At 36.4% G+C, this 27,093-nt stretch overlaps 3 protein-coding genes across 3 annotated transcripts; 1 reads left to right on the top strand and 2 right to left on the bottom strand.

Moving 5' to 3' along the window:
* Window positions 1–1,679: 1,679 nt before the first annotated feature.
* On the bottom strand, window positions 1,680–5,092 carry LOC131911047 (olfactory receptor 52Z1P-like). The gene is made up of 2 exons (XM_059263041.1): window positions 5,080–5,092; window positions 1,680–2,599 (listed from the first exon to the last, which is right to left on the bottom strand). The coding sequence occupies exons 1-2, from the start codon at window positions 5,090–5,092 to the stop codon at window positions 1,680–1,682; spliced, it is 933 nt and encodes a 310-aa protein (XP_059119024.1).
* Window positions 5,093–8,816: 3,724 nt separating this feature from the next.
* On the top strand, window positions 8,817–9,767 carry LOC131901412 (olfactory receptor 52K1-like). Its single transcript, XM_059252578.1, has one exon. The coding sequence runs from the start codon at window positions 8,817–8,819 to the stop codon at window positions 9,765–9,767; it is 951 nt and encodes a 316-aa protein (XP_059108561.1).
* Window positions 9,768–21,378: 11,611 nt separating this feature from the next.
* On the bottom strand, window positions 21,379–22,338 carry LOC131901398 (olfactory receptor 51G2-like). The gene has a single exon (XM_059252576.1). It carries the CDS (start codon window positions 22,336–22,338, stop codon window positions 21,379–21,381), a length of 960 nt encoding a protein of 319 aa, XP_059108559.1.
* Window positions 22,339–27,093: the final 4,755 nt, after the last annotated feature.

The following is a 27,093-nucleotide window of genomic DNA, read 5'->3' as shown; positions in this document are numbered from 1 at the left end:
GATTTTATGGATTGACCTAAAGTATCAGTCTTACTCAACACAAGGCAACTTGTTATAGATTAACTGAGTGGGCAAGCAAGATATTCTTTTCAGTCAGGTTGTTAACTGGCAGACTGCATTTTACAGCTACAAAGAAAGGGACAATTACTTTATTACTTATCTTGAAAGATAGTCATATGAGGAATCTTAAAGGAATCACAAACCTAAACTTTTGTATATGAAAAATCATCAGTCAGCTCTACTTTAAACATTTAGGGTGCATATCTACTCACAAATACGTTTTTTTAATATCAGGAGATTGGGGGCAGAAATGGGTGTAAGGAATTAATTAGCACCTTTGATAATCAACCAATCCTAGCAAGAAAAGTCCATCAGCTAGTAATAATTGGGCTGCTTTGTTCTTGTTCCCTGACCTTAAAAGAGTTCTCACTCAACTATGTACCTTTCTAAAATTTTAGATTGTCTTATTGGGTTTTTCACCTCCAAGCTATATATTATCAAAACATCTGATCTAACTTAAAATTATTATAGGGCTTTGTTTCAGCTATTGATACACACCAAAACCTATGACTGCATTTTTCAGCATTAAGACTGAAGGAATTCCAACCAGCCTGGCTCCTGGGACTCAATTGCTTTTCTTAATCATTAATTTGAGCTGTGATCTGTGTAGCTCCTTAGGTGAAACTCATAGGCCCTAGCTGTGTAACATTTCCTTGTACATATTTTATTCAACAAAACTTTGTATAAACTAACATTATTGTTTTCACTTAGACAGTACAGCTTACAAAGGAATCATCTATATAATAATCCATAGGTAAGAATAGCCAGCAGAACAGGATGTTTCCTGAGATAAACACACTATATCTCAGGCAGTGGGGATCTCACATGCATTCACCCATGTCAGATAACGGAGAAACATAGCACCAGCAAACATGTAAAGGGACAGCAGAAGCCAGAGACATTCTGGAGTCTGTGGTCTCAGGGATTGCCTATCTGAGATTCTCCCATCATAAAGTTGCCTTGTGGTGATTGACACCTTGAACTTCAATTGTTACCTGTTGCTTTTCTGGCAGGGACACTGGCAGGAGCTTATTATACATGCGAATTAGCTTTCATTGTTTGATTGATTTAATTGTTTATCTGGTGAGCATTTTTGAATTCATTAATTCCTATTGTTCTTGAGACTAGAATAATTAGTAATGTACACAAAGCTATCATTTTATTCTGCCTATGAAAAACTACACAGAAGGGTACATACAGTATAAAAACATTTGACTTACTCTAATATACTGATTTCTATGTGATTACTGTAGTATGTTGATATACTACTCAAAGGTACTTACATTTCCTGTGGGCTTCCTAATTATGTCACAACAATAACTTTTAGGAATAATATGTTTTATAGTTTTACTTATTTTAAAATGTTTTGTGCATTCTTTTTATTTAAATTTTTCATACAGAGTATTACGATTATAGTATCCCCTCCCCAAACTCTTCCAAGATCTTACACACCTCCTCAAACACCCAAGATTATGCTCTTTCTCTTTTGAATTATATTATGTTTTTATTGAATATTTAATGCTCTAGGGCTAGATCTGAACAGACTGTTTTTGGATTTTTATTTAAGCCTCGTCCTTTATCTTGGATTCCCTGTTCTTTGCTGTTTAACTAGACTTGAATCATTTTGGTTGGAAACAGGGCCCTACTACTCGCACCCTTATCTCTTTGGTCTTTATTCCATAAACAATGGGGTTCATGGTTGGGGGTATCAGAAGATAGAGATTTGCCAGAAGGATGAGGGTGTGCCTGGCCACATGGTGCCCAACGCGGTGAATAAAGAAAGAGAAAAAGGCCAGGGTGTAGAATATCAAAATAACACAAATATGAGCTCCACAGGTGCCAAAGGCTTTTGTCCGGGCTTCCCTGGACGGCAGTTGTAGGACTGTTCTCAAGATGAGCCAATAGGACAAGGAAATGAAGACAAAGTCAAGCCCTGTGGTGAGGAGAGCTGCCGAGAGCCCATAAATGCTGCTGCAGGCCAGTTTGATGATGCCCATATTCTCACAGTACGTGTGGTGGATAGTGTTGCTATGACAGAAGTCTAGGCGGAGAATAAGAAGAACACCAGGAGTAACAACAGCCACACTCCGAGCTACCAGGGCCAGCCCAACCTTGACAATGAGAGAGCCTGTAAGCAGAGTTGTATAATGCAGTGGTGTGCAGATAGCCACATAGCGGTCAAAAGCCATGACCAGTAAGACAGCAGATTCAGAGAGGAAGAGAGCATGGACAAAAAACATTTGTGTGAGGCAGGCAGGGAAGGCGGCAGCCAAGGGACCCTGCCAGAAAATGAGTAGCATTTGGGGTACAGTGACGGTACAGAGGAGAACATCATTGAATGCCAACATGGCCAGGAAGAGATACATGGGTTCATGGAGGCTCCGGTCACAGACTACCACTGCTATAACCAGCACATTGCCAAACACAGCTAAGAGGTACATGAAGCTGAAAGGGATTGAGATCCAAATCTGGATATCTTCTAATCCTGGTACACCAGTGAGCAAGAAGAAAGTGATCTGAGTATGTGTAGTGTTGAGTTCTATAAAAGAGAATTTTAAAAGTTTATTACATAGAAGCAAATGATCTAGAAAAAAATATATATATTTATTTATACATATATATGCACACTTTGAAGCTATTGAAATCGCAATTATTTTTGGTTTAATGAAGAGCAAAGGGTGAAGACCATTAATAAGATCGTCTTAAGTGAGCTAGCATATGGAATGCTTTTCTGAAAATTCTTTTTCACAGCACAGTTTACTTTGAAGATATGTGGATCAGAAAGAGCAGGACTCCTCATGTTTTGTGACTGATGTTGTTTGTTACCACCAAATATTTTATTATACGGTTTTTGAATTTTTACTCTAAATGTCTATATTTGCTAAATAATAACCAAAAAAGCATGTTTTTCTTTCTTTCTCCATCTGAGTAAAGGCTGGAGAGAACATTCCATTTGTTAAACCATTGCCTATCATAAGCATCAATAGCTTGCAAATTATTTAATTTTCTAATTTAAAAATAATAAATTATATTTTCCCACTCTCTGTGCATGTTTGTCTTTACGAGTGTGTGTGTGTGTGTGTGTGTGTGTGTGTGTGTGTGTGTGTGTGTGTGTGTATGAGTCTGTATGTGCATGTTTGTAGGTAGAAGGACATGCATGGTCTACAGTGCATGCAAAGATCAGAAGACAACACACAGGGCCCCAAGCTGGCCCTGGGGACTGAACTCACATTCTGTCTTAGCATTAAATGATTTTGTTTGCTAACCTTCACATGTGCCCCAACAGGGAAATTCTTAATTCTATTTGAAGGATGTGAAACTTTCCTTATTGCCCTAGTTTTTTCTAGTACCAAAATGAGTAATCTGATTCACTTGTCTCATTCAATATCTTGAAGACAATAGCTAAACAAACATGAAAATAAAAGAGCAGTGCAAAGTTAAATCATTCATACTTAAGTTAATACTGCTTCTCAAGGATCAGGGCATAGAATCATATAGAAATCCACATCATTGTTGATTTTCATTCAAAGACAAAATCACAGCAAAGTGTCAAGGCTCATCAGTATCCAACACCTAACACTGGCAGGGCTTTCCAAGGAGCAGAGAAATTTCTGTTTTCAAATCTATCAAGAGAAACAGGTGAAATTTACACCAATATTTTTATAGCCATGGGTCTTGTTTTTATATTTTGAAAATTATAATTGTATCATTGTGCCCCTTCCCTTCTCTCTCTCCAAAGCCTCCCATTAAAATCCTTTGCAGTCTCTTAGAACCAGGGCCTTAATTTTTAATTATTTAGAGCACTAAACAATATTTTTAAATTAAGATGTGATTTATATAAAAATGACTCAACTATAGAAATATGCATTTTCTGGTCTCACAAAGCATTCACTTAAGTAGTAAATTTTTTAGTACAAATCATCAATTTCAACAAAGTCACAGAATATATTTATCAACAGGTTTTGACTTCAACTATCAGGAAGCCTAAATTGAGGATAATGGATAGTTTTCTATCTGAAAAGAAATCTACTGAAATTTCCAATACGCACAGAATCCATTTTCCATGCTGGAACTTCACGTAAAGTCTCCAGAAAATCTGTGTTGAAAGATAGTAATCACTCTCCACATTAACTGGAATCCTCCTCTCCAGATAACACTAGTAATAGCAAGGAAGTGTGGCATGTCATCACACCAACACACTCTGAGTTTATCCCATTTTCCTGTGCACATTTCCCTTTCCCTCTCTTTAGCTCTCTTGTTCTCTTCCACTCTCTCCTCTCCACTTCTGCTTATCTTTTCTCTCTTCCTTAGTTCTAGTAAGGAAGAAAACACATTTGTTTTTCAATTTCAGGACACACATGTAACATATATAAGTATCTTTAGCCGGGCGGTGGTAGCGCACGCCTTTAATCCAAGCACTCAGGAGGCAGAGGCAGGCGGATCTCTGTGAGGCCAGCCTGGGCTACTGAGTGAGTTCCAGGAAAGGCGCAAAGCTCAACAGAGAAACCCTGTCTCGAAAATTAAAAAACAAAAACAAAAACAAAAACAAAAACCCAGAAATATAAATATCTTTAAACTAAAATTTTGTAGCTATTCCTTAAAATATAATTATTTTTAGACCACAGTTTCATCACATAACTGAGATTGAAAATTTGCATTATCTGGCATTGTTTTATAACAACAGAGAAAACATCAGATATTTTAGTAGAAGACAAATCACATATCAACATAGGAATATCAATGCAATATATATATATATATATATATACATTAAATGATAATTGTTGGATACAATTATGAATGCTTACTGTCTGATAAACCTTTTCCTAAAACTTAAAAAAAAAAAAAAACTTTTCACTCAATGAAATATAAGTGTACCAACTACTTTGCTATCATTTCTTATGCCAGTTTCATGTGGGCAGAAACCTGGACATGTAATAATATACCAAGTTTGTTTACAAATCCATAGAAGCTAGTTTAATAATTTATAACTGTATTCATTGAAAGATTCTAATTTACCTTGTGGATTCATAGCTTTTCTGACTGAATGTACTAGGCTCTGCTGACTCCCCTTACCTTCTTATAGGAGGGAAAGGGTGAGGGAGGGAGGCTGGAAGGGTGGGAGGAGAGAAGAGGGGGATCTGTCATTGGTATGTAAAATAAATAAAAATTTTCTTTTTTATCTGTTTTTATTATTATTAAATTTTTTATTTACTTTACATACCACCACAGATACCCCCTTCCCTCTTCCCTCTTCCATGGGTGGGCTTTTTGGAGGCCAGTGCCTAGGGTGTGACAATTTGCACAGACTTGGTGCATGAGGGAAGGGCTTGGACCTGCCTCAGCTGAGTGTGCCAGGCTCTGCTGACTCCCCAAGGGAGATCTTGACATGGAAAAATTTCTAAATAAAAAAATCACTGTGAAGGGAATCTCCAGCATCTACATGTATATGAATTACATTTGTATGGCTAATAGAGTCTTGTAAAATTTTTGAATAATACAGTAAAATATCTATCATAAATAATGGTAGAAGTAGAAATGAACAACATAAATCACAGTGATTTTGACCTCAAGTGAAACCATAAATACACAGTAATTTGGGATTAAACACTGGTCTAAATACAGACAAAATTTCTAAATTTACATGAAAAAAATGTAAAAAGATATTCTCTTGTCTTTTAAATAAATTTCTTAAAATATGGTTATGTAACTACTATATAAGCTTACTGAGTGTACGTTGAGTGGTTTCAATGAACAGAACTACACGTGGAATCATGATAAAATCAGGACAGTTAGATATTCACTCTTCCAGCACTGTATGTTTTGTGGTGAAAACATTGAAAATCTTCTCTTTCACTGTGTTGAAACATGTAATACAATGTTCTCACTTTAGGCTTTTGACTTTGCAATTGTGCATGAGAACGTGCTTCTCCTCCTATCTAACTAGATTCAGTACAACGATTGACAAAGCTCTTGTCACCTTCTCCTTTACACTTTCTATGGCCTGGTAACCATTCTTCTAACCTCCTCTATGAGATGAACCTTTCTAAGTGCCAGATATGAGTGAGAGCTTAAGGTTTATCCTTCTATGCCTGGTTAATTTCACATAGTTTCTTCCAGGGTCATCCATCTTTCTTTACTGTAATGATGAGATTTCATTCTTCTAAGTTATTGAGTAAAATTCATATACAAAAAAGTAGAGCAAAGCTCCAAAGAATTGTCAGATAAAGCATCCTGACAGAAAAGGAAAATGAAATTAAGGCATAGAGGATGAAGATTATCTCACTTTAGCTTACAAGACTTGTGGAATGTACAGGATTAGATAACATGACTGAGAATGGGGAGATTGCACCCTTTTGTGCTACATGCTGTTCTAATCATTTTCTGTGTGACTCTGGGTTTTCCAAGGGACACCTCCTCTGTGACTCTGAGGGGTCCCCTGAGCATTGGACTTGCATAAAAGAACCAGGGCTACTGGCTTTACAGAGTGCTGCCTACATGATGCAACACCATCATAACTGTATCATAGATCATATGTCAATATCCCATATAGAGAAGATAAAGGCAAATGAGATAAGAATGCTGAACACAAAGAAATGGAATTGTGTGTTTACATATTTAAATGATAACTAGTATGTATCTGAATAGTTATATTAGCTAGTTATGAAGCAATTATTTCCAAAGATCTTATTGTTCATGAAATAATTATGACATTTTCTGTTATGGGGTGATTTCCTATTATGTTACTTCTGACACAAATTGGAAAGACTATTCCAAGACTGTTGATGAAGAAAAGGAAGTTTGGACAATAACTGTGAGTATGCTGTCCATCTTAGGCTTTAGGTAAAAGTTGAAATGCTTGTGAATATAAACAATATGCTAAGAGCTTCTGGTTTGCCCCGAGAACTGACTGTTGTTTATTGGCTTTCTGTAAGTTCCTTCTTGTGCTCCAAGTCTGATGAATGAAACTGACATTGGATGGAAAAGGAGGAAAACTAACAGGATGAGAGTTAGCAACTGTGGGTGAAACATCAGAGTTAATAGAATCCAGGTGACAAGGACCCTTTTAAGACATCTGATGTTTATGACTGGGTCACTAGTGTTGCCACCAAATAAAATGTCAGTAAATATGTACTCCTAGGAACCTAGGAAAAGATGTTGTAGAGAAAATGGCTTTGCTTCTTTTCTCTTGAAACAGAATATACATATTTGTCATGGAGATAAGCTTATAGGAAACATAGTGATAAGCTTGTAATTATTGCACATATTTAGCAAGAACAATTATATTATTTATATCAGTAAGATGTCTTCACTAAACTATGAGAAAAAAAATGAAGGTGTGCTAATTTGCCTCTCATGGTCACAACTGTGCTTAAAATAAAGCCCTGTTATATCCAAATTGTCAATTGTATGTTTGATTGTCTATAAGAGGTTAATCTTGTTTAGCAAAAGTCGTAGAAGACCATAATTTTAGAGTAATCTCTTTCCCTGAACATCTTAAAAACCGAACTTGAGCTATCTCTACTAAACTTCCAAGTCCCCAAAATGAAACTCGAACCCATTGATAGCTCACATTTCCATCAAGTAGGTCGGTAGAAATAGTAAAATTTCCCAAACAGAAAAGTTTTTATTTGTGTGACATAGATATGCCGTGTGTTAGCCATTACAAAGGAAAGGCAGCCTGTGTTGTCCTTATGGTAGCTAATTATCAACAATCCTGTTGATCATACTCCACCTCCTCTTCTTCCTACTCCTCCTTTTCCTATGGAAGAGTGCAACCTTAACATGACCAATCTGATTTTGCTTCTCTTTTTTCTGTTGCTTTAGTATATCTGTCTCTTAAAATAAACCACATCTATACACGGGAACTATTTAAATTTTACCAAATCCTGTTGCTGAGATTTGTGAAGCATATGGTACCTTGTTGTTATCTTTATATACCTGGATACAAACAGCATAGCAGAACATCTTTTTTTGAAAATTTAATTAGTTTTATTTTGTGTATATGAGTGTTTAACCTGCATATATATCCATGGCCTTGTGTACGAAGTGTTCACAAAGGCAAGAAATGGGCATTGGATTCTAGAACCTAGTAAGATCCAGTCTACACACTGGAACTATTTAAATTTTACCAAATGAATGACTGTTCAATGCTAAAATAAAAAAGTTAAGAAGATATTTAAATATGTATTTTTATACTTAAAATATGAAATATGTATAAATTTGACTTTGATGGATGTTAAATTATCTACTGTCTATGATGTTCTTTATCTTATTATACCTTATTTGAATGCTCACATATTTAGTTATGATAACAAAGACTAACAGCAGCATTTTAAAGAATGATATATCAAAATATTTTCTAATTGTAGCATTTGCATGTTTTGTTTATGTCTCCATATTTTATTACAGTTTCTCAAAAATCATTAGCTTAAAAACAATTATAGTTATTTTATTAACTTCACTTTACATAAAAAATGGAAAACTTGCAATAAGAATTAATTAAATATCAACTGATAAAATCAACAACTAACATATGTAATTAATTTTAATATTTTCTTTTGCAGATAAAATTGCTGATGCTCTATAGGATGGGTTAGTTTACCTGAGCCTTTCTAGCATTATGGAGATCTAGGTTGGCATTTCTAGATTCCAAACATAAGATCCTCGAAAGAAATGCTTTGCAATCCAATCTCTGCGTTTTGGAGATTATCCTAGTTATTATTTACTAAACTTGAAATATTCCCAATTATAATATGATAAACAATACAACACATCACTACATTTCATTTTTCTACCTGGTTGGTATTCCTGGTTTGGAAGATTTTCATTGCTTCATCAGCATTCCTGTCTGTTTCCTGTTTGTCCTGATCTTGCTGGGGAACAGCATAATCATTGTTACTGTCAAACTAGAACCAAGCCTACACCAGCCTATGTATTTCTTCCTTTGTATGTTGGCAATGAATGATATATTACTTACCTGTTCCACAGCCCTGAAAATGCTTGAAATTTTCTGGTTTAATGAACACTGGATTGAGTTTGATGTCTGTCTAACTCAAATGTACTTTATCCACACACTGTGTATTTTTGAGTCAGCCATCCTGGTAGCCATGGCTTTTGATCGTTTTGTGGCCATTTGCTTTCCACTACGTTATTCAACCATTCTTACCACATCTATGGTTATTAAACTGGGCTTTGTTGGCTTGAGCCAAGCTCTGTTCATGGTTTTGCCTTGTCCTCTTCTCATTAAGAGGCTGCCCTACTACACAAGCTATATTATCCATCATGCCTACTGTGAGCATATGGCTGTGGTGAAATTAGCCAGTGCCAACACTCTCATTAACAGAGCATATGGAATCTCAGTGGCCCTTTCGGTGATATTATTAGATCTATGGCTGATAGCCACATCCTATGTAAAAATTCTCAAAGCAGTTTTCAGACTTTCTTCCCAGAATGCCCGCTCTAAAGCCCTGGGCACCTGTGCTGCCCATTTGTGTACCATTCTTGCTTTCTATACACCTTCACTGTTCAGCTTCCTAACTCATCGCATTGGCAAGAATGTATCTCCAAGTGTCCATATCATTTTGTCCACCCTGTACCTTCTAGTGCCCCCCACAGTCAATCCCTTGGTTTATGGTATCAAGACAAAACAGATTCGGGACCGAGTGCTAAGCCTCTTCTCACACTTGAAAATTACTGAGTACTAAATTATTTAAATAACATTTGTGATGGAAAAGTATGCCTCATGAAATAATGGGGCTTTAATTTTTTGCTATGATGCCATTGTAAAATGCTATTTCTGTTTCATGTTATTTTTCATAGAAGGGGTTTATGGTGTGATGCAATATTTGTGTATTAGTCTTCTATTTTAATTTTATGTAAACTATGTCTAATTTATCTTTTCATTCAATATCTTCACTTTACACAGTTCTGCTTTAGATTTTGTACATATTACCCATCGTAATATAGCTTCCTGTCAATTTCTCTGTCTGTAGATTTAAGTATATTTAATACACTTATATAATATAATCTGTCTCTATACCTAGTGAGAAACTTCAAGGAAAAATAAATACAATGGTTTCAGTTTATATTTCATATGTAGAAGTTTGAATACTGTCACTGCAGTCCTTACTTCAGAATAATTCATAGCATCTGTGGCAACCAACACAATAGCTGTATGAGATCAAGCCAGTGAACGAACAATATATATCCTTTATTGTGCTCAAGTATGATCTTTCTAGGTCTAGTGTAGTCTAAAATTTATAGAGCATCTTATACTACTTCCATTTTTGTGAAAAAATTCAAAATTGATCATGTCTCTTCCTTTCACCAGAGAAGTAAAGTTAGCCTGCAAATTGCTATTTCAACATCTGGTAAGTCAGTAAATATAGACAACATGAACTTACTTGAAATAAGAACATTTGAAGCAGGTATGTTGTGTTATATAGGAATTTTAAACACAATTCATCCGAAATATGGAAATTTAAGGAAATAAAAGACGTAAGTATATGTGAAGAAAGAATATACTAGAAAAGAATAAAGCTAAAGCATCCATTTTGTTTCAAATATTTAACATATACCTAGTGTGTCAAAGAAGTATTCAAACTAAAATAATATATGTTACCATATGAATGATAGAAGTGAAAAGTAACAATATTGTAAAGGATGGGGTACAACTTGTGAGAGGCTACTAAAGGTACATATAGTTCCTTGGAGAGAATACTACTAGTTGAAAGTGTGATGAGTGTGTTAAAAATTACAAAGCATCACTAGTTTCTTTAAAGAGATGTAAGACATATAATACTAAATTTCTTTATAATTCTCAATTAAATATAAGAAAAGACATAAAAAGAGATAAATAATGAATCAAAATTATTGCCTCACTGTGTAAAGAAAAAAAATCTGTTAAGTCTAGATAAAAAGTCTAGAGAGCATATTATATATTGTATAAATAATTTAATTTATTTCTCTGGAAAATTGGGTATTGCTTTTCAAAGTTCATTTTAAATTATTATTTTTAAAAAAAGAACAGTACTTATATCCCATCTAGAAAACTAGAGATTTTGTCTACTAATTATTGAAGTCATTTCTTTGAGCTTCAAATATTTTCCTCTTTTCACAACTGAAGTTTTCTGAAATTGAGCCATTGACATAATTAAATAACAAAGGAGAGACAATGTTTTCGGCATATATTATGATTAGTTAAATTTAGAGTTAGATGGCATATGATAAATTCACTGAATCATTTTTCATTTTAATTACATTTATCAATGCATTACAAATACACATTTATTACATGTGAATATATGTATGTAAAAAACAGTTAATGAAAATGGGTCCTTGAATATGAAAGAGAGCAAGAATAGATGTATGTAAGGGTTTTGAAGGAGGAAAGCAGAGGGAGAAATGATGTAATTATATTATGATCTCAAAAAATAAAAATATTTTTGTAACAAATATACGTTATTTATTTTTATTATATATATATATAATTATGCATATATATAAATAAGTACTTCATTTTCTTTTTTTCATTTCCTCCCTTCAACCACTCCCATGTAACCTGTACCTTATTTAATGCTATATTCTGGCCTCTTTTTCTTATATGTTGTCATTCACACACACACACACACTCATATGTATGTATATCATTAAATATATAAATGCACCTTGCTTAGTCTAAATAGTGTATGATTTCAGTGTTGATCACTTGATATTGGCTCTTGAATTGTGTGCCTGTTTCCTGGGTAAACTATTTTCTCCCATTCTCAGCATTCCTTAGTTTCCTGTAGGTTTTTGTCTAGCCTTGGTGCCCCATGAGATGTATCCCCTTCCATATTCACAGGTCTGTTTGTGTTGTCCTTGTTCAGATCTTGTCCAGGCAGCCACATTACTGAGACTTCATGGTATAGTTTCCATGACATTTCTAGGAGATGTGCTCTCACAGTCAAAATTCTGTTCCTCTGACTCTTAAAATTCATCTCCCTCAATATTTCCTGAGCCTTGGAGTTGCATTATGAATGGATCAAACAGGACTAGGCACCCACAACCACTTATATTCTGCTTTTTGATTGGTTGTGATTTTCTGTAATGGTTTCTATCTGTTGCAGAGAAGATTCTTTGTGACAAAAGCTACACTGAACTATGGGTAAAAGCACAAACATTTAGAATGAGGTTAGGAATTATGCTAGTTTAATAGAGTGTTGGCTATAACTTCTCCTCTAGGACCCAGGACCTTACAAGCCTCAGATAATTGTCTGGATTTCCAGTACCAGACAAGATTTTCTTCTTGCCAAATCCAATTAAAAAGCTGTTGATTGCCACCAAGGAAAGACTGCAACTATGGCATTTTATGACACTTTTAGGGTAATTGTGCCATGCTCATCATTGTTGTAATTCATATGTTCATTTAATATCTTTCGTTTTTTTCCCTTATTTCTCCAATGAGGAATTCAAGCACTATATTAAATAAAAGTAATGAGAGCAGAACATTTGTCAAGTTTATTATTTTATGGAAAACGATTTTTGGTTTCTCCATTTACTCCACTTACTATAAATATTAGCTATTTTAATCATATATTCTTCATATATTTTATTAATTCTTTGATCATTTCATCAAATGAAATTTGATTATAATTATCCTGATATCCTTACCTTCTAAATTAATTTAATTCACCCCTACTTACCTACCTACCCCTCATAAATTCATAGCTTGTCAAAGTACAAAGAACTAGTGATTCTGGAGTGCTGAGCCACAAGTGGGACATCTTTATCATACCCTTCTCCATGTCTCAGGGACTATCACTAAAAATAGAATGGAAAATTAGCAAGAGCCAGAAATCAAGGAGGACTAGACAAAACAATGTCTAGTGTACAATGATAGGACCATTGCACTCATCAACTCATAGAAACTGTAGTTGTCTAAGCAATACCTGTATGAAATCAAGCCACAGTGTCTAGTATTTAATATGCTGATGTTCTAGCTGAATCTAAACTTAATTTTTTTTATTTATGTCTGCTTGTGTCTCTCTCTGTTCATTTACCACATATGTTTTGGTGCCCTTGGAGGCCAGAAGAGGGCCTTGGATACTCTAGAAATGAAGTTACAGATAATAGTGAGTTTCACAACATGGGATTTAAACTTTGGTCCTTTGCAAGAGTGGCAAACAGTCTTAACTGCTGACTCATCTCACAGGCCCTTTGCAGAAATTGTTTTTATTAATATAATATTTTGAGAATTTCTTATATGAGTGATACAGTTTATTATATCCATCCAGCTCCTCCTGTGTTTTCCCTATTCTGTCTAAAACTTATGACCTCTTCTTTAATTATTATTAAGTATGCACATTTGTACATAACTTTTTTATGAAGATATACTGAATTGTATAAAAACATTTTTTCATTTTTTGAAATCTGTAGAAAAGTGTAAAACCTTATGTTAAAGGAAATAAAAATTCAAAAGAAAAATTGCAATGTTTTCTATTTTTAATATTTATTTATTTACTATGCATACAGGGTTCTGCCTGCATATATTCCTGAATGTCAGAAGACTGCACCAGATCTCATTATAGATAGTTGTGAGCCACAATGTAGTTGCTGGGATTTGAACTCAGTACCTATGGAAGAGCTGAGAGTGCTCTTAACCTCTGAGCCATCTCTATTGCCCCATGAGCCATCTCTCCAGCCCAGCCATGTTTCCTTATATACATAGAATCTAGATACATCCCACAAGGGTATAATGGTACTGGAAGGTTCTCTGCATGCTATTTGAGGAGAAAGAAGTCAACAGTCTCACCCAGCTGTAAAACCTGTTATCTATACTCACAACTGCCCTTGCAAAATAAGCATACCAGTACAATGAACTCTGTGGAGGTAACCAACAAGTTTCTGAGTACCATTAACTAGAGTCAAAAGTGGTGGTTAACTAGGTCAGGGTGGTGATGATCCTAGGGGAGAACTCAATACTCTATTACTGCTTAATAAACAAAATATTAAGTTATCCACCACAAAGTTCTTATCTTTATATTCATTGATTAGTGCATCTCTTACCTGCTATTGGAGAAGTTTCTTCTTACAGTAGACAGATGGCAATTAAATGGAGACCTACAACTGATCAATGTACAGAGAAAGAAAGACAGTAGAAGGGACATTGGTATCAAACCCTCCACTCAAGCTCATGGATCATCGTGGAAGAGGGTGTCGTAAGATTGTAAGAACCAGAGGTAGTAATCGTCTGTGGGAAAACTACCTGCTGGAATAACAAGGCCACTAACACACATGACCTCACAGCAGCTGTAACCGCATACACAAGACCTGCACAGAATCAAGCCAGCCAAAATCCCAGCATGGATCTGGGAAGAGGCTTAGACATCTTAAAACAATCTCAGGAGCTATTGCCAGTGATGGTTGCTGAAGGAGGGAGAGTCGGTTTTTTCAGGGACTCAATCCAAGAGGAGTCACTCATGCTCCAATTTGATAGTCCTATCCCATGCACTCACACAAGTCTAAGTGGATTCAGGGGTCTTCAAAGATGAGCACATGAAGTTGGGGGCTAAACTCAGTGGGGAATAAATAGGAGGTAGATTTGGTCAATGCAAATTATATTTCTATGAAAATCACAAGTAATAAAAAAGTAAAATAAATGTCTAATAACGTTATTGGTTAGGAAACCAAATTGAACCCATAGTCTTCTTCTAGAAAAATAATGAAGGTTGAACTGTGCTGAACCATAAGTCTAACTGAAGTATCTTTGAAAAGAAGTATAATGTCTTATGACTCATGATACAGGGATTTCTACTTTAGCTAAGTAGGATATTTATTTTTAATAATTATATTAGTGATCTGAGAATTTTGTATATGTTTTTATTTTATTCACCCTTCTCACTAAATTCTTCCCAGATCAACCTTCCTTCTGTAACCTCTTAAGTTTGTGTCCTTTATTTTTAACATCCATCAAGACCCGTTTGTGCAGTCCAAACACTGTGTAGCCTCTCAGTGGATTCTGATCTTGCCAAGGGCTACACTATTAGAGAAAACTGACTTCTCCTCTCTCTTGACAGCTATCACTTACTAACAGCTCCTCAGTTAGGGGTGGGACTAGTGCCCATTTCCAACCCCATACAGAGATCTGGTCTGCCTTGAGCTTTCACAGATCTTGTGTTTGCTGGGACAAGCATTATGATATAAGTTCATATAGGCAGCTGTTTGGCTGGGTTCAAAAAACATTGTTTCATTGTACTCATCCATCACCTGAGTCTTGAGAGGAAAGGGTACATTATTGATGTTCTATTTAGGAATGAACATTCTTAAGCCTCTTATTTTCTGCACCTTAGCTAGTTGTGAGTCACAGTGTTAGTTATTGACTGCAAATAGAAGCCTCTCTGATGATTATTGAGAGATGCACTAATCTATGGGTACAATGGTAAGTCCTTAGCAATTGGTTCAATATTCTGTCCATGTAGCAGAATAATAGTAATAGGTTCTTCCCTAGGAACTATGACCTGTCTAGACACAGGTTGTTGGCTCAATAAGAATAACAGCTATGGGTTACATCTTGTAGAATACGATTTTTAAATGCAGTCAGAATGTGCTTATTTACCCCCATGATGTTTGTTCGCAATTGCATGAGTGTGCATGTCTTATCAGACCTGTCATTACTGTAGATCCAGGTTTCACAGTGGAGTAAGGTTGCTGATTCTATACTTCTGTGGTAGAGTACATAGCACCTTTCAACACTATAAAAGCTAGCCTACCAGTAGGAATGAAATAATATTAAGCCTGCTGTGATGGCTCAGCAGTTGAAGTGCTTGCTGCACTTGTCAAGTATCTGAGTTTGGTTCCCAGTACATGTGCTGGGTGGCTCACAGTGCCAGTAACTGAAGCTCCAGGTGATTTGACCCTCTTCTCTGACCTATATGTATAGCCACACTGAAAATGCATACAAACGCATGCATACACATAAATAAAAATAAAGTACCTATATAGAAACACTGATTCTCACAAGTATTTCTCAGGGATTATAACTGAATATTTGTACCCAACATGGAACAAAGTACTTACTAAGTAATTGTTGAGTCCATTGAAACCAGTACTCATTAATCTTTTCAAGTTTTACTAGATCAAGTTGGGGCATGCTTTTCTAGACCTTGACTATGTACTTTTGTAGTAAATTCTTGATTTCAACTTTTAAACACAAAACAACAAATTTAAACATAAATTCCAGATTTTTCAAAGGTACCTCTGATCTCTTATTGCACTCCAATTATAAAATAATAAAATGTAATTCATTAAATTTACACTTGTTTTTATTTATTTCTTAGTGTATGTCAATAAAATTTTTATACTAATTACTAAAATGAACTTTCTTAAACACAATAGTGTAAAACATTTTTGGTATTACAATAAATCAGTTATATTTTAACCCAATTTTATATTTATTGGTTGATCTATGACTGTATATACTGTATATACTGTATATACTGCTATTCTGTATATACTGGAAGGAAGACATCTGGTAACATTTATGGTGGAATTAAGGCATTTGGGGGAATTAGCAATTGTTATTCATTTAAATCTCGCAATGCTGATCAACATCTCTTCTGCATATTTCCCTGAAGGCAATAACACAATCAGAAGGTACAAATATTTGGAACAAAATAATTGTTTTGTCTTCTCTATTTTATTCATAGATAAACCATAGTAAAGAGTACAAAAATACTTCCCTTAAAAACATATTACTATATTCCAATATGAAAGGAGCACTGAAATTGTCTTTCAGTTGTGAATAATAAAACCTGAAAAACTGAGAAGTTGACAATTCTCCTTAGTTTTCTTTTACTTTTTACATTTTTGAGATGATAATATAATTTCAACATTTCTCCCTAAACAATTAGGTAAGATAATCAGTTCTACATCCCATCAGTCCATGATGTCAATTTTCTTTCTTATTGTTACTTTATCTATTTATCAAAAAATTAGAAAGATAGGCCTGGTAGTGGTGGCACACACCTTTAATCCCAGCACTCAGGAGGCAGAGCCAGACAGATCTCTGTGAGTTGGAGATCAGCCTGGTCTACAGAGTGAGATCCAGGACAGGCTCCAAAACTACACAGAGAAACCCTATCTTTAAAAAGAAAAGAAAACAAAACAAAATAACAAAAAAAAAGAAAAAGAAAAAAATTAGAGAGACAGAATCTCAATAGGATCTAATACCCATTGCTTACCTCTGTGAACACTTCATACATGAGGTGCATGGATATACATGTAGGTGAAGCACTCATGTACACAAAATAAAACTAATTAAATCTTCAAAAAAAAAAAAAGAAGTTCTGCTATGCTGTTTGTATCAGGGTATATAAAGATAACAACAAGATACCATATGCTTCACAAATCTCAACAACAGGGTTTGAGGTATCTTCAACTTGGAGGAATGATAAATGTTTCAGTAGATTTGTTTAAACAGCTTATAAACTTATCCAATGTATACATATAACAAAACATCAAATTGTCCCACCTTAACAGCAAGAATTGGTAGCTGTATATGTACCAATTTGAATAACTTTAATTTAAGTGTTGAAAACCTGAAGACCTTTTTGCAGTAGCATATCTGCAGAGAAATATCTAAAGTTCTATGGCATGAGCATTTGCTCTACTTGAAGAATCTGGGGAGTGGAATTGTATATGTATAACTTTGACAATAGAACGACACTCTCCAGCTGCATGTGTTTCAAATAACTCTAGATGTCAGTGCATAACTCTCATGAGTCTCACCTCTCCACCTTCCATTTCAATGTTTAATAATAGTAAATAACACACACACACAGACACACACACACACACACACACACACACACAGGGACATCCATGAATGTCCCCATTCTTCTTATGTGATTTCAGTCACAATTATAGCAAATACTGAACTATGAATGTTGTTATCACATCTGGCATCTTCCCACTCAGAAAACACGTTTCTTAAGAATCTTTCTGTGTTATTTGTAAACCATTTGTTTATCTGATTATTTAGGAGGTCCTAAGTCAGGAAAAAACAATTCCATGCATAGGTTCTGAATAAAAGCCCATGGCAAAGTTCACCATGATTGCCACTGCATTTAAAATAATGGAAAGCATTTTAAACTGACATGTCTTATTTGTTAATTGTCAACTTTGTTACCCTTCATGATTCTCTATGAGTTAATTGGAAATCAAATTTCTTCTTTGTAACTCTAAGTTTTATATTATTTCAGTTAGCATTAAAACAGTGGGCTTTATTAAGGCAGATATATATATATATATGGATACCACCCCAAAGACACAAGCCTTCTGTCAGCCTTCCTCCGCTTTCCTGCTCCCATTGTCTCATAATATTGAATTTGTTGCATTGTACTCTTGGACGACTTCATTTTTTGACAATAAGATGCATACAGTCATTTCAATTTTTATGTATACGCTAGCAAGTAATAAGACTATGATGTCTTGTTTTGTTTTTGGTTTTCTGAGCCTTACCATTACATATCATGTGTCACAAAACAAGTATAGAATGAACTGGTCATCCTTCCCACCGTCATTACACTACCAATAAAATGTGTTACTGTAAGGATTCTGTCCTAAATTACATCACCAGCCTGCGACGGTGTCCCAGCCTAAAAAGCAAGCAGGCCCTCTGTGTGTCCCCTTCCCCCGCCCCCCTTCTCTTTCTGCTCTCTTTCCTTTTGTCTGTTCTCTCTCTCTCTCTCTCTCTCTCTCTCTCCCCCCTCCTCTCTCCCAATAAAGCTCTAAAAAGGTAACCATAGCTTGTGATTCTTCTGATCAGCATGCTCCTCCACTGGCATGGCTGCCACAGGAGGCGGCCAGCCACGAGCAGTGCTAATTTAACCAACAGTTACCAATTCCCATTTATGTAAATCAGAAAAAAAATCTGATATGACTTAAAGATGGTTTTCATGGAAGTTGAGATTAGAATAGTGGTTATCAGAAGTTTCAGAAAGTATAAAGGCAGGAAAGAGTGAAGGAATTTCTCCATGGGATCAGTGTTACAGTTGGACAAGGGCTGTAGCTCAAATGTCTCAGGAGGATAAATCTAGTCAACAATAGTGAGTTTTGATTTGAAAAATACTAGAAGAGAGTATTTGGAATGCTTTCTCCAGGAGAAATATAACTGTTTAAGAAAGGAATATGCTAAATATCTTCTTTTACCATTCGTCATTCTATGCATATATTTAAACATCATAGTGTATCCCATAATTATTATTATTAAATCAAAATGATGAAAATGTAACTGAGCAATATGCATATTTCAACTAAATGTATTGCTGCAATTACATAGTACTATTATGCCTTTAACATATAGGAAAATTACTTGATGTAATAAACATGTTCTGTTTAAATAACAATATATTTCTAAAATATGCACAAATACATTATTAGGCTATTTTATCATTATCACCTGCAACTATAAAACATACATTTTTTGTAGCATATCCAGTGATATTTCAGATCATGAACAAGTACAAATGAGGACATTCAGTCCTCATTCTTCTGATTCTTTTATTTGTTCTATAACTCACTTTTTCATGACACTGTTTTCCTCTGTTGTCAGTTTACTGCTTAAGCTCTATGTTGCAAGCCCTTTACGTTCTCTTCATAATTGGATATAAAGAGAAATTCAGAAAGTGAAGTATATACAATGAAATAGGCACCACATCATATTTGAACCCCTGTACCAGCTCTCATGTATTTGACTCTCAGGCTATCTACTGCACAATTGGTTATGCTCAAGACTACTGAGATTCTTTAAGATTACATGTAAGGAGACTTGACTGAAATTGTTTCTACTCTTACACCCTTTAAAAAACTATTTTGGTTGAGAGGGTGCCTGGACTGGTCTACTCTGGTGACTGGATTAGTGAATACCCTAACTGTCATTATAGAGCCTTCATTCAGTGACTGATGGAAGCAGATGCAGAGATCCATGTCCAGGTGCTAGGCTGAGCTCCGAGAATCCAATTAATGAGAGAGAGGAGGGATTCTGTGGGCAGGGGATATAGAGATCATGCTGGGAAAACGTGCAGAGATGACCAGCCACACTAGTGGAAACCCATGAACCGTGAACTAATAGCTGCGTAGCCCTCATAGGACTAGACTAGGCCCTCTAGATATGGGAGACAGTTGTTGAGCTTGAACTGTTTGGGGGGCCCCCAGGCAGAGGGATCAGGATCTGTCTCTGGTACATGGGCTGGCTTTTTGGAGTCCAGTGCCTAGGGTGTGACACCTTGCACAGCCTTAGTGCAAGGAGGAGGGTCTTGGACCTGCCTCAGCTGACTCCCCATGGAAGACCTTGACTTGGGAAATGTGAGGATAAGGGGTGGGTTGGGGGAGGAGGAAGGCTGGGGGTGGGAAGAGGAGGGGATCTGTGGTTGGTATGTAAAGTGAATAGAAAATTTCTTAATAATAAAAAAAAGAAAAAACTGTTTTGCTGTGACACAACAAACAGTTTAACTGAGTAGTTATAGCACCTTTGAAATTTCTATTGAACAAGAGAAAAAATAGTAAAACTATATAAGTGTTCATAGCTTTACTTGCGTTCACCTAGCATTGAATCTTGAATGGTTGTACATTTAACAAATAATCTCAGACACATTACCTATTCATCCATTCAATCTTTCATTAAGCAAGTACTAACCAATTTTCTAATACATTAAAATGATGCATTTATGGCTAGGGATGTACACTGAAGAGACAAATGATTGTGCCTATAAAGATTACATCTGATTATCTATTTTCAAAATGCTTCTGTATCAATAAATTACAAATCTGAGAAGTATCATATTTTGTGGGGCGTTTACCCACCACCCCCACAGTTCCCCAGAGTTTTCTTGAGTTCGAGCAGCAGGAAATATTAGATAGAAGGATTTATTGCGGAGAATATTGCGGAGATAAACAGACAGAAAATAAAGGATAGCCTCGAGAGGGCCTGGAACCTATTCCAACGGGCCCGGACTGTCTCTGCGCCAGGGTTTTTATACAGATGCCAAGGGGTGGAGCAAAAGACCTCCTCCCCCAGCACAGCCAAGTGCAGACCATCCCAGACACCTGCACTCAGACCCGTGGTCCTAATCATCCTCTATACGGACCTGCTGGGTAAAGCCACGAGGAACCCGAGAACGGGCTCCCACACTATTTGCCATTGACTTCTTTAAACTCCAGTAAAAATAAATTGTATTCATTCACATGTTCAGTTACAACATTGTCTAGCTTATCAGTCATAATTAATATGCAGAATAGAAACTGTAGCTCCATATTTTTACCACCACAGGAGAAGACTTAGTGACCCTGGGTATCTCCAATGCTTGCTCCACCAGACCCGAAGATGCGCAGAATCCTCAGCCGGATCTGCTTAGTCTTTATAGTGTATACAACCGGGTTGAGCACTGGAGGAGTGAGAAAGTGAAGATAAGAGAGCAACACACGGCTGCATGGGGAAGCCCGCTTGCCAAATCGGTGGATCATGGACAGGCCAATCATAGGTATGTAGAACAGCAGTACAGAACAGATGTGGGAGACACAGGTGTTGAGGGCCTTGAGGCGCTCAGTCTTGGAGGCAATTGAAAGCACCGTGTGGAGGATTAGCCCGTAGGAGAGAACAATGAGCACAGAGTCCACACCCAGGGTGGACAGAACCACAAAGAGGCCATAGGCACTGTTGATGTGGGTGTCTGTACAGGCCAGTTTCATAACATCTGGATGCAGGCAGTAAGAGTGGGAAAGCTGGCGCTTCTGGCAGTAAGGCAGCTTCTTCAGCATGATGGGGGCAGGGATGTGGAGACCAACGCTTCGAACCACAATGGCCAGGCCCAAGCTGGCAATCCGAGGGTTAGTGAGGATGGTGCCATAGCGGAGGGGACTACTGATGGCCACAAAACGATCAAAGGCCATGGTCAGCAGCACAGAGGACTCCATGATGGAGAAAGTATGGATGAAGAAAAGCTGGGCAAGGCACATGTCTAATGCCACCTCCCTGACACCCATTATGTAGATTGTGAGCATGGTGGGCAGTGTGGAGGCAGACAGACCCAGGTCTGTCACTGCTAGCATGGATAGAAAGTAGTACATAGGCTGGTGCAGGGAGGACTCTGACTTTACAACCCACAGGATCAGGCCATTCCCTGCCAGAGAGGCAATGTACATGATGCAGAGAGGAATGGAGAGCCAGACATACACAGCCTCAAGGCCTGGGAGGCCAGTCAGAAAGAAGGAGGTGCTGGAATGGTTGGAGTGGGCCATGATACCTGTAAGGGAAGACTCTAAAATCAAGTGTAATCACAGGACCCAAGCCCAGAGAGTTTCTGTTAGAACGTCTGAGAGCTGAGATCTAATAAAGACTCTTCAAAATGTTGCTCTCACAACCACAACTTTCAATTTTATCTCAAAGTTTCTTTTATTTCATAATTAAGGAGCCCTTTAATAAGATGAATTTGTTTAATTGTTAGAAGAAAGTTTTTGTACATAGTAAGACTGCACAATGCAAAGATATTTAATGCTTAAATTGAAATTTGGCATACATCCTTAAAAAGGAACTAAAGCATGTTGGTTCCAAGTCTGTCCTGCCTGCAAGATGTGCTCGGGTAATGGTGCCTCAAAACTTGTGGGAGTGACCAACCAATGTTTGACATACCTTGAAAGCCAGCCACAAGAAGAAGCCCATGGCCTACACCTACACTCCCTGGATGGCCAGGAAACTGAGACTGGATAGCCCAGAGATTTATGCTAGAACCAAACATGACTGGCAGAGAGAGAGAAAGAGAGAGGGGGGAGGGGAGGGGAGGGGAGGAGAGGGGAGGGGAGGAGAGGAGAGGAGAGGAGAGGAGAGGAGAGGAGAGGAGAGGAGAGGAAAGGAGAGGAAAGGAGAGGAGAAGAGAGGAGAGGAGAAGAGAAAGAGGAGAGGAGAAAAGAAAGAGGAGAGGAGAGGAGAGGAGAGGAGAGGAGAGGAGAGGAGAGGAGAGGAGAGGAGAGGAGAGGAGAGGAGAGGAAGAGAGGAAATCAGAGAGAAAGGCTGAAAAAAACCCAGTTAAATGGTTCCTAATGATATCTGCTATATTCCTTGATTTGTGCTTTGTCTAGTAGTCATCAGAAAGGTTTCCTTCTGGCAATAGATGGGAGCAGGTGCAGGGACCTACAGACATTATGTGGAGAGAAAGTCTATGTTGGAGGTCTCCATTGGGTCCTCACCTCAGAGATCAGGTACCCAGAAGAGGGGAAGGGAGGATTGTAGGAGTCAGAGGGCATGAGGGACACCAGGAGAACATGGCCTACCATATCAGCTAGCAGGGATCACAAAGACTAAGTAGCAAGCAGGGGACCTGCATGAGTCTGCACCAGGTCCTCTGCATATGTGTTATGGCTGTTAGCTTGGTGTTTTTGTGAGATTCCTAACAAGTGATAGTGAGTGTATCTCTGGCTCTTGCCTGCCCTTGGGACTCTTCCTCCTACTGTGTTGCTTTGTCCAGCCTCTATAAGAGGGCTTTTGCCTTGTTTTATTGTATCTTGTATTGTTCTGTTTGGCTGTTGTCTCTTAGAGACTTCCTTTTTTCTGAAGATGAAAGAGAAGGGTAGTGAATCTAAGGGAGAGGAAAAGTATGGGGAAGCTCAGAGGACTGAAGGGAAGGGTAACTGTGGTCAGGATATATTGTATGAGAGAAGAATCTATTTTCAATTTATAAAAAAGAAAGAAAAAAGAATTCAAGTCTATAATTTCTTCTTTTGGTTTGTAAAAGGAGGATCCAAGACTAGAAATAATTTTCAGTGACCTCCTGTTTTGTATTATGAATATTGTGTTCAGTAGTTGAAGACAAACACCAGATTCTAATAAATACTGAAAATAGTCAAAAAACCTATTATTTCTAAAGATTTATTTTTATTGTTTAATTATGTGTGTGTGCATATGGTTTTGTGCACACCAGGCTTAAATTCTCATGAATTCATTTTCGTTGTTGCTCTTTTTCTTTCATTTTTTAAATTGTTTCCCCTCTATGACTTGTCTTCTTGCCCCTCAATTATGTAATGGTGAAACTATGTCACACACTATTTTAGATGCAAGGATTAATGCTGTGACATGTTCCAACAATAAAGGTGAAGAGAAGCCTCACAGTCAACATTATTTCCAATATGGAGGAAATAAAACAAAGGGAAAGAGAAGGAGGTGTCATACTAGACTGAGAATTTGAGGAATAGGAAAAGAGGCATTCATGGTGAGAGGATTTAGCTCAATTAAGTCAATTTGGTTCCTTAAGAACACTTCATGTCACCCAGCAGAATAAGTGCCAGGTGCCTACTGTACTAAACATGTATCTGTTTACCCTAGAAAAGGTGATGCAGGAGTGGTACCTTTAGTATCAATGGCAACCTGTAAATCATGCAGCATTTTAGATCTCTCTCAATCCCCAGTTTCCTGGGTGAAGCTTTGCCCTTGGTTTCAACAATGCCTTAAGATGACTGTGTTACATTCCAAAGTCTGAAGTGTTACCACCATTAGGTGTAGGGTTGCAGTGTAGACAGCTGATGGTAATTGTCAAAGTACCACTGAAACAGATCTGGGAGGGAAATCAGGGCTCTCCCTTACACAGAAAGTATGATCCTTACAACAAAGTGCTGAGGTGGTTCCAGAAAGCACATATCCATATAAACTCGGATGTCTTTAGTGTTTGTAATTAAGCATCAGAATTGTGATTATAATAAATAAGTATGCCAAGAGTTTCCTAAGTGTTTACTGGGCAAACTTTTCACTAAGGTAATCTGTATGGCTGTTAATCTCCTGGGATGTTGAAAGTTGATGAAAATGTAAAATAAGACATAGAAATATTTGATGAACTAGGCACCCAAATGTTTCTATGATGGAATAATTCTTATATTCAGCCTGCAGTGTTTCTTTAAATTAGACAAAAATATTCTTTAATAAGCTGAGTCTCTTTTTATCACAGTTACAGAGGCATAAGTATAACAAATGTCCCTGTAATATTTATCAGAATTTAGTTTTACTATCTTTTAGAAAGAAATGACATGTGAAAATAGACAGGCACCAGATTATTTTTGTATTTCTGTGTATATTAAGCTCAGATACTGCCTAGAAAAGAATTTGTGATTGTATATATTCATTTTTCTTGTGTTGTAATTATTTATACATACTTTGTGGAGGGCAAGGATTTAATTAAAAGCAGAGGAATATTGTTGAAAATTTGAGCCATCTGTTTCTGGTGGCGGCTTCAACACAAAGACAAAAGGAGAAAAAGAAATTGCATAAAAATTGCATTAAAACATGAGATATTTCCCTAAAAATGTCAAGAAGGTACTATGGGATTCCTCCCTTGGAGAAATTCTGCATCTGGCTGGCTAGCAGAGTTTTAGTTAGCTGAGGTAGGATGGGAATAACAAAAGTAGAAAGCCATGCTGGAATTTCCAACATTGGCATCCTTACAAGGAGAATAATAAATCTTCTCCTTTCCATACTAGAATAAGAAAATTATACAAATAAAATTTTCATGTCCAAAAATATTTTCATATATATTACATATTAATATATATTTACATATTTTGTACCAAAAAGATTTTATCTTTACACAAAGGGAAATTGGTAGATTGTATTACTTCTCATTAGAATGAATGTGCGTGTGTATAAAATAAAAAAGTAGAATGTATATTCTGTAGCATCCTAGAGTGTTAGAAAGTAGATAATGATTGTTAACATTTGTCTTAGTTTCTCCTATGTTCTCACCTTAAAAGATACAAGGTGCCTTTCAAAGATGGTTACTCAAGGATATAGAAAGAGCGGCAGTCAACAGGGATCATCATGGATTTATTCATTCAGATCATATTTCTTTTACTTTACATCTTAAAAGAAGAAAAAGAAATTAAACTATTTCCCAAATCAGCAACTCTACATGATGATTCTATACCTAAAAATCTTCCCAATTTTAGTTTAGATAGTTTAGTACACATATTGAGATTTCTAGATGTTAACACCCATGCACATTATGATTCATTTAAGGTGAGGAATTCTTGCTGGTGAGGTATCAGTCTGTCTAACAATTTGGCATTTAATTGACCTTCTTTGCTACAAAAGGACATTTGAAAAATTCAGTAATAATCCTACCCATCAGCTCCATGATGTCTTAAGCAAAAAAGTCCCTTTCTTTATTCTTAGTAGTTAATGGTTTTACTTCATGTTCTTAATTCAAATTTGACCCTTTTGTTTTTCATAACCCACATTATTTACTCACCCACAAGGAAACAAGGACAGAGAACATGTCTCCTCCTCCTCAGGAGTTCAGTGGCAGGGAGTGTTCAGTGAAGAATAATTTTACAGCAAATTAGCCAATGCCCAGGTTGTACGCTGATGAACACAACAGGGACCATGGGCCTGGTGGCAGCCAATGACTTTAATCATGCCATTAAAAACAAGTTTTGCATGTTCTAAACAGACACTGTTATGATTGTTAGTCATGTAGTTCTTCAACAATCTGAGTTTTTATTGTTGCTTGAGACCCCTTAAAGAATAACTAAAATATACCTTGTCAAGACATGAATTAAAATTTATCTCTATTTGCTTGCATTTTTTCCAGTGACACAATTTTTGAGCCTTTTTTATGTCTATGAAATAAAATAGTACAGTATTTATGTGGTGCATATTTGGTGAAACTGTGTTTGAAATTCAATAGATAAATCTTTTGCATATTTGCATATTTTTTTTTAGCCTCTGAGTCATTCCAGTAACTTCACTGGAATAGTAAAAGACACTAAGACAATTGCATTGAGAATTAAATAGTATATTCTTCTAAAAACTCAGAACACTTGCCAATACTAAATCAATAGCTATGATTCTATTATTTACTACAGTATTGGAATACAAAATATAACTATGTATGGGAATCACTTTCTATTTTTTTAAATGATTCATTAGACAGTTAATCAATTATTATCATTAAATCTAAACAACAAAGGAATTTTCTATCATTGCACATTATATAAATAATAAAAGTTCCAGAA

This window comes from Peromyscus eremicus, chromosome 1 (genome assembly GCF_949786415.1).
Source record: "Peromyscus eremicus chromosome 1, PerEre_H2_v1, whole genome shotgun sequence".
NCBI classification, from domain to species: Eukaryota; Metazoa; Chordata; class Mammalia; order Rodentia; family Cricetidae; genus Peromyscus; species Peromyscus eremicus.
The sequence above is the reverse complement of the archived record's forward strand: the minus strand, read 5'-3'. Positions and strand labels throughout refer to the sequence as shown.

What these genes read in the sequence shown, in the direction of transcription:
- LOC131901412 (XM_059252578.1), top strand. Translation starts at nt 8,817, where the DNA reads ATGATAAACAATACAACACATCACTACATTTCATTTTTCTACCTGGTT.
- LOC131901398 (XM_059252576.1), bottom strand. Translation starts at nt 22,338, where the DNA reads ATGGCCCACTCCAACCATTCCAGCACCTCCTTCTTTCTGACTGGCCTC.